This window comes from Hyla sarda, chromosome 6 (assembly GCF_029499605.1).
Source record: "Hyla sarda isolate aHylSar1 chromosome 6, aHylSar1.hap1, whole genome shotgun sequence".
NCBI classification, from domain to species: Eukaryota; Metazoa; Chordata; class Amphibia; order Anura; family Hylidae; genus Hyla; species Hyla sarda.
This window is the reverse complement of record NC_079194.1, coordinates 221,168,987-221,177,758: the sequence shown is the minus strand read 5'-3', so window position 1 is coordinate 221,177,758 and position 8,772 is coordinate 221,168,987. Positions and strand designations below refer to the sequence as shown.

The 8,772-nt window shown below is 44.0% G+C and overlaps 1 protein-coding gene across 1 annotated transcript in view; it reads left to right on the top strand.

Annotated features, from left to right (window-relative positions):
* Window positions 1–849: 849 nt before the first annotated feature.
* The window catches only part of LOC130277485 (octapeptide-repeat protein T2-like), a gene marked incomplete at its 3' end in the record, with an annotated part of 9,958 nt that continues 2,035 nt past the window's right edge, over window positions 850–8,772 (top strand). The window contains exons 1-2 of the mRNA XM_056528159.1: window positions 850–960; window positions 8,725–8,772. The exon at window positions 8,725–8,772 is cut by the window's right edge and continues 154 nt beyond it. Coding sequence (XP_056384134.1) covers window positions 850–960; window positions 8,725–8,772 — 159 coding nt within the window. The remainder of the gene's footprint in view (window positions 961–8,724) is intronic.

Sequence of the window (8,772 nt, the reverse complement as noted above, 5' to 3'; positions counted from 1 at the left end):
AGGGCCTTGGTATCTACCCTCTTTCCCTCTTCCTTGGCCACAAAAATTCTGAACAGGAAGGCATTTGCCCTTTTTGTCGACAAAGCCTTCCATTATACAGTCTAACTCAGACCCGAAGAGTCGACCAGGTTCAAAGGGAAGACCTCACAGATTAAACTTGGAGGAGTTATCCGCCATCCAAGGGTGTAACCATAAAGGGCACCTACTAACAAAAGCAAGGCCTATGGATTTTGCTGCCAATCTAAGGTGCTGCTAGGATGCCTCACAGAGAAAGTCCAGACTAAGGAGCAAGGTTTTGAATGAGTCCAGAATCTTTTCTTTGGGAACATTCCCTTCAATATCTGACTGTATGCAGAGAACTCGGTCCTTAGGGAACTCCGCAACCTCAGAAGATGCCACAGCCACATTAGCCAAGGCAGAATCTGCCGAACAACAGCGTCTTAACAAAGAATCGACTTTCCTGTTTAGAGGGTCCTGAAGATTACTCACCTCATCAGCAGGGACCAAAACTCTTTTGGATAACTTGGTGACCGCCATATCCACCTTTGGAGGAGGGAGCCAGGATTCCGATTCATTCTCCGGAAGTGGGTACATCAGTTTGAACCTTCTGGTGAGAACAGGAGGTTTATCCGGGTGCTTCCATTCGGAAAGCATCAATTTTTTAAGAGTGTCGTCCACTTTAAAAGCCCAAGGTAGACGTTGAGACTTCCCCCTGGTCAACATCCTGGTCCCGTGACCGGATGGAACGAAGTAATCTTTGAGTCTTGTCCACAGGAAAGAGATGGTAGAACGATATCTTCGACGGACTGTTCAGACCGTACATCCACCGACATAACAAATTCTTCGCGCATGGAGGTGGGACTAGAGGAAATTCTAGGCCTCTTAGCAGAAAAGACGGTCTTTAACTCATTGATGGAATTTCCCATGAACTCCTTCATCCACACAAACAAGTCCTGGAAGGTGGGTTCCGCAGGATTAGGAGGTGGCCAGCACCCAGGACACCAATTAAACTCATAGGAGTCTGGAAGGGGAGTACCACACTCCGGACAGGTAAGATGGCGTCTTTTTGAGGTAGCTTTGCATCTCCCGGTATATGACTCACCACTAGGGGGAGTAGAAATCTCTGGAAAAAGAAATCAAATTTTAGAGGAAAAATAGCAAACAACAAATGCGGAAAGCATATAAACTCCAGAAGAGCTACCTAAGAGATCAAGTAGAAAAAAATGCAAAAAATCACAATGCAAACCACAATGCAATCTTCACTCAAGCAGCAAGAGGCCTGCTGCATGGAGAAGCTGCTTTAAATAGGGGAATAGGCACAAATTTCAAATAAGCCCCGCCCCCGTAAGTGCCCTAAACAAATACCAGGTGTTGACTAGTAAATCAAAGAAACTAACAAAATGTTCATTAAAAAATATACTGATATAGATCCTCCCTCACGCAGGAGGGAAGGATCTAGCAGCTCCTGTAAAAAAAAAAGAACACTTTAGAGTCAGCTGAGAAGCGCTGGAGATAGAGAAAAAATGCTGGCAAAATGGCCGTGCAGCGGACGGCACCCCTGAACCGACCCTGGATGCACAAGGCGTCTCTCAGACCGGCGAGCAGCTCTGGAATAGATGGAGGGACCGAAGGAACGCCAATCCTAAGGAGAAAAGACAAGGTTAGAAATAAATAGCACAAGGGCTATTCTATAAGAAAAATTAAGTTATTCCATGAAGGCTCCTGAGACAGAGACTGCGCCGTCCTGCACAGGACAGAAAAAAGCAATGTGGCCTGTGGGAGGAGGCCTAATATGGGGGGCTAATTAAATGTTTAATTGCTTGGGTGGAATTAAAAATGTCACCGTCCTGCCAGCTTCACAGGAGCAGAAACACCCCACTTGTGCTGCTGGTTAGGACGTAAGGGAAATAAACAACACTATACTATATATTACCAACCCCAAATATAGGGATATAAATGCACTAATATCTTAAAAATATCTTTACATTATAAATGCCTTGGCAGTGCTAAACTGTATGCCCTTCTGTAAAACTGGACTATGATAAGAGTCAGCAAAATAGCCGATATTGCAGTACCTAGTAGCAAAGGATATATCTATTGTAAACATGAAACAGACTACTAAATTACCTATTCAAATATTTATATTCCTCATGTTATCAAACAAAATCATATAGATATCTAAAAAATGTAATCTTTATGAATGCAAAAAATGTGATATTGACTTGCAAAAAAAAAAAAACAAAAAAAAAAAACTGGATAAAGAATGACTACCCAAATAGTGCAAAACCACATCTTGTTGTTTATTTAACCCTTTGGTATCTACGCTCCAGCATGATGATCCAGTAAACCTCACCAATTTGTCTGTGTCCCCCCCCCCCCCCCTCTCTCTCACTGGGGGCACAACCCTCTCTATTCCCTGGACCATCATGCTGGAAAAGTCCCCCGAAAGTTTCTCAACAGAATGCCTAGAAACCATAGAAATGTTTCCAGACTAGAAATGGGGTATGTCAGAAAGGTGTTTTCTCACGCTAACTTTTAAGGTGTTAGTGGTACATCCTACGTACTGAACCCTGCAACTATTGCTAACTATGTTACAGTAAATGTATTGTTGTATTTTATGCACTCTATTATTGATATATGAAACAAACGTTGTTTGAGGGGGCGGGGCTACAAAGATCTGGCAGAGAGTAGGGGGAGGTGCAGAAACTAAAAGGAAGGTGCAGGTTCAGTTACTAATTAAGGGCGCACTGGCCCTTTAAATTTTAGAGCTCCGGCGTGCGCGAGCTAGGAGACAGGGGCACGCGCACCGGCGCTGCCAGAAGAATGGAGGAACAGAGGAAAGCGGAGGTGAGTGACGGGCTGGGATTCGCATGCGGGCATGTCCTCGCAATGCGAATCCCAGCCCCGCTGGCAGATGCGGAAATAGGAAGGGAGCACTCACGGCCAGCATGTCTGGCCAGGGCGCAGATCGTAACAATAGTATTGCAATGGTTAAGTGTAGAAGCAATTTTGGAACATTTTTTAGATTAAGTTTTCGCAGTTGTTACAGTTGCTCCTCTAAGGTAGTACCTTGGAGTGGTGCTCTCAGTTATACCATGTATTCACTACTAGGTGGCACTGCATGACTAGTATTGCATTGTTTGTGCTCTGTGGAAGTTTTCTGCAGTGAGGATGCCTGTGAAAGGAAATCCAAGCTTAAATGTGGTGAAAACACACATTGATTTAGAAGACAGATATACTGATTACATTTCCCAAACATTCAAAGCCTGCCTAAAATTATTATTTATTTATTTTTATTTTGTTGGGATTTAAAGTTTTTATTTCTCGGCCAAATCAAAATTGTATACCTAGCAGAAAAAAAGAAAATGCCCTTTTTATATACAAAACAAACAAAAACAAAGAGAGAAGTGGAAGTGTTAGTCTTTCCTTTATACTTTTTCCATGTTTTTCAATATTAGGATATTTTGTATCTACAATATTAAGCTAGTGGTAGTTACTTGCCATGGGTGCCAGGCCAAATGTGCCCCCCCCCCCCCCCCTTCAGCAAGTGGTTGATGTGCCCTACCTCACAGATCATAAACCCCAAATGCTGGACATGTCCTCGACAACCTCTTTACCTTTTTAATGTAGATCAATCTCGTGACCACAGAAAAGGCTACAGCTGGCACATTGTTTTAGTTAGCTGTCGTCTTAATAAATGCATGTCCAATTTCTCCTTATCTCTCTATTTACATGGACACTCAACTCAGCTGAGTGTGCATATACGCAAATGAAGAAGGGGGAGAGATAAACCTTTTCCAGGCTCCTCTGGTGGCAACTTATCTCCAAAGAATGATAGAAATGGCATGCTGAAATCCAACATGGCCCACTGGAGAGTTGGAAGGCCCTCAAACACATTAGATCAGTGGTCTTCAAATTGTGGCCCTCCAGATGTTGCAAAACTACAACTCCCAGCATGCCCGGACAGCTGTTGGCTGTCCGGGCATGCTGGGAGTTGTAGTTTTGTAACATCTGGAGGGCCACAGTTTGAAGACCACTGCATTAGATGGTCAGCAGGTTCAGCAGACTTTAACCCCTTCCCGCTATTGGACGTATGCATACGTCCAGGCGAATTACACGTTCGCGCAAATGGACGTATGCATACGTCCAAGCGATCTCCTGCTCTGCCGCGGGCAGCGCAGGAGATCGCGGGTGGGACTCAGCTGTTAATCACAGCCGGAGTCCCACCGCAGCTGCCGGGGCCGCGATCGCGCCGGTCCCGGCAGCATTAACCCCATAGATGCAGTGATCAGTCTGATCACGGCATCTATGGTGTTTGCAGGGGGAGCGCTCTCCCCCTGCCCATCAACGGCGGCTCCGCGATAAAATAAGGGGGATCGGGGGTGTCCAAGACACCCTCGACCCCCCTTGAAGAGATAGGAGTGAGGTGGCAGGGTTGCCACCCCTCCTATCCCTGCTATTGATCGGCGGAGCGGCCGACCAATAGCAGACTGGGGGCGGGGGGGTTAAAGTTCGGTTCCCCGCGCTATGCCCGCCCATCGGTGTCCGGGCACAGCGGGGGGAACCGTGTAGTAGCGGCGGCGGCGGTCACTTACCCGGCGGCGGAGCTCCAGATGACGGCGGCGGCTTTGATCATCTCGGCGGTGGAGGTAAGTATGACGCCGCGTGTCCAGGAGTCTGTTGCCTAGCAACATCTGCAGGGCGACAGTTTAGAGAGTGGTCTCTAAACTGTCGCCCTCCAGATGTTGCAAAACTACAACTCCCACCATGCCTTGACAGCTGTTTGCTGTGTTGGCATGCTGGGAGTTGTAGTTTTGCAAGATTTAGAGGGGTTCAGGCTAGAGATCACTGACAGTGGTCTCTAAACTGTAGCCCTCCAGATATTACAAAACTACAACTCCCAGCATGCTCAGACAGCAGTTTGCTGTCTTAGCATGCTGAGATTTGTAGTTTTGCAACATCTGGAGGGCCACAGTTTAGAGACCACTGTCAGTGATCTCCAGCCTGAACCCCTCTAAATCTTGCAAAACTACAACTCCCAGCATTCAGGAACAGCAAATGGCTGTCTCGGCATGCTGGGAGTTGTACTTGCGTGCCTCCAGCTGTTGCATAACTACATCTCCCAGCATTCCCTTTGGCAATCAGTACATGCTGAGAGTTGTAGTTCTGTAACAGCTGGAGGCACACTGGTTGGGAAATACCGAGTTAGGTAATAGGTTCTATTACCTAACTCAGTATTTTCCAACCAGTGTGCCTCCAGCTGTTGCAAAACTACAACTCCCAGCATGCACGTTCTGTCAGTGCATGCTGGGAGTTGTAGTTTTGCCCCCCCCCTCCCATGTGAATGTACAGGTTACATTCACACTGGCGGCGGATTACAGTGAATTCCCTGCTTCAGGTTTGAGCTGCAGCAGCCGCAGCTCAAACTCCTAGCGGGAGACTCAGTGTAATCCGCCGTCAGTGTGAATGTAACCTAAAAACACTACACTACACTAACATAAAATAAAGAGTAAAATACTACATATACACACGTACACTGCCCCCCCCCACCACCACCACCCCTTCCCCCCAATAAAAATGAAAAACGTATCCTACAGCAGTGTTTCCAAAACGGAGCCTCCAGCTGTTGCAAAACAAAAACTCCCAGCATTTCCGGACAGCCATTGACTGTTCAAGCATGCTGGGAGTTTAGCAACAGCTGGAGGCACCCTGTTTGAGAATCACTGGTGTAAAATACCCCTATGTCCACCCCTATGCAAATCCCTAATTTAGGCCTCAAATGCGCATGGCGCTCTCACTTTGGAGCCCTGTCGTATTTCAAGGCAACAGTTTAGGGCCACATATGGGGTATCGCCGTACTCGGGAGAAATTGCCTAACAAATTTTGGGGGGCTTTTTCTCCTTTTACCCCTTATGAAAAGGTAAAGTTGGGGTCTACACCAGCATGTTAGTGTTAAAAAAAAACATTTTTGTACACTAACATACTGGTGTTGCCCCATACTTTAAAATTTCACAAGCGGTAAAAGAAAAAAAGCCTCCAAAATTTGTAACGCAATTTCTCCTGAGGACGGAGATACCCCATATGTGGGCGCAAAGTGTTCTGGGGGCGCACAACAAGGCTCAGAAGGGAGAGTGCACTATGTAAATTTGAGGTCTAAATTGGTGATTTGCACAGGGGTGGCTGATTTTACAGCGGTTCTGACATAAGTGCAAAACAATAAATACCCACATGTGACCCCATTTTGGAAACTACACCCCTCACGGAATGTAACAAGGGGTACAGTGAGCATTTACGCCCCACAGGTGTCTGACAGATCTTTGAAACAGGGGTCTGTGAAAATGAAAAATACAATTTTTAATTTGCACAGCCCACTGTTCCAAAGATCCGTCAAATGCCAGTGGGGTGTAAATTCTCCCTGCACCCCTTATTACCTTCCGTGAGGGGTGTAGTTTTAAAAATGGGGTCACATGTGGGGGGTCCACTGTTCTGGCACCACGGGGGGCTTTGGAAATGCACATGGCCAAATTCTCTCTCCAAAAGCTCAATGATGCTCCTTCTCTTCTGAGCATTGTAGTTCGCCCCCAGTGCACTTCACGTCCACTTATTGGGTATTTCCATACTCAGAAGAGATGGGGTTACAAATTTTGGGGGGTATTTTCTGCTATTATCCCTTGTAAAAATGTAAAATTTGGGGGGAAAACAAGCATTTTAGTGTAAAAAAAATATATATTTTTTTACATATGCAAAAGTCGTGAAACACCTGTGGGGTATTAAGGTTCACTTTACCCCTTGTTACGTTCCCCGAGGGGTCTAGTTTCCAAAATGGTATGCCATGTGGTTTTTTTTTTCTGTCCTGGCACCATAGGTGCTTCCTAAATGCGGCATGCCCCCAGAGCAAAATTTGCTTCCAAAAAGCCAAATGTGACTCCTTCTCTTCTGAGACCTGTAGTGCGCCAGCAGAGCACTTTTCATCCCCATATTGGGTGTCTTCTGAATTGGGAGAAATTGGGCTTCAAATGTTGGGGGGTATTTTCTGCTATTACCTTTTTTAAAAATGTAAAATTTTTGCTAAACCAAGCATTTTTGGTAAAAAAAAAAATCTTTTTTTTTACATATGCAAAAGGTGTGAAACACCTGTGGGGTATTAAGGTTCACTTTATCCCTTGTTACGTTCCTCAAGGAGTCTAGTTTCCAAAATGGTATGCCATGTCGTTTTTTTTTGCTGTCCTGGCACCATAGGGGCTTCCTAAATGCGACATGCCCCCCGAGCAAAATTTGCTCTCAAAAAGCCAAATATGACTCCTTCTCTTCTGAGCATTGTAGTTCGCCCGTAATGCACTTCAGGTCAACTTATGGGGTACCTCCATACTCAGAAGAGATGGGGTTGCAAATTTTGGGGGGTATTTTCTGCTATTAACCCTTGCAAAAATGTGAAATTTGGGGGGAAACACACATTTTAGTGAAAATTATTATTATTTTTTTTACATATGCAAAAGTCATGAAACACCTGTGGGGTATTAAGGCTCACTTAATTCCTTTTTACGTTCCTCAAGGGGTCTAGTTTCCAAAATGGTATGCCATATTTTTTTTTATTTGCTGTTTTGGCACCATAGGGGCTTCCTAAATGCAACATGCCCCCAAAAAAGCATTTCAGAAAAACGTACTCTCCAAAATCCCCTTGTCGCTCCTTCGCTTCTGAGCCCTCTACTGCGCCCGCCGAACAATTTACATAGACATATGAGGTATGTGCTTACTCGAGAGAAATTGGGCTACAAATTCAAGTATACATTTTATCCTTTTACCCCTTGTAAAAATTCAAAAATTGGGTCTACAAGAACATGCAAGTGTAAAAAATGAAGATTTTGAATTTTCTCCTTCACTTTGCTGCTTTTCCTGTGAAACACCTAAAGGGTTAAAACACTTACTGAATGTCATTTTGAATACTTTGGGGGGTGCAGTTTTTGTAATGGGGTCATTTATGGTGGTATTTCTAATATGAAGACCCTTCAAATCCACTTCAAACCTGAACTGGTCCATGAAAAATAGCGAGTTTGAAAATTTTGTGAAAAATTGTAAAATTGCTGCTGAACTTTGAAGCCCTCTGGTGTCTTCCAAAAGTAAACACTTGTCAATTTTATGATGAAAATATAAAGTAGACATATTGTATATGTGAATCCAAAAAAATAATATTTGGAATATCCATTTTCCTTACAAACAGAGAGCTTCAAAGTTAGAAAAATGCTAAATTTTCTATTTTTTCATCAAATTTGGATTTTTCACCAAGAAAGGATGCAAGTTACCACAAAAATTTACCACTATGTTAAAGTAGAATATGTCACGAAAAAACAATCTCGGAATCAGATTGATAAGTAAAAGCATTCCAGAGTTATTAATGTTTAAAGTGACAGTGGTCAGATGTGCAAAAAAAGCAGCTTTAGCTACAAGATCTTTTCCTCATATAATCTCTTGTGGAATTTTATTTTGAAAAGAGGCTGGACTTGACAATTACAGGCTTAGTTAAGACCACTGAAATATTGTTCAAACAACTACATAAACTTACTTTATAAGTGCTGCTATATATAAAATATGTTCCATTCACTTTCGGAGAGAGAGAGAGAAAGAAAGAGAGAGAGAGAGAAAAAGAAAGAAAGAGAGAGAAAGAGAGAGAGAGAGAGAGAGAGAGAGAGAGAGAGAGAGAGAGAGAGAGAGAGAGAGAGAGAGAGAGAGAGAGAAAGAGAGAGACAGAAAGAGAGAGAGAGAAAGAAAGAGAAA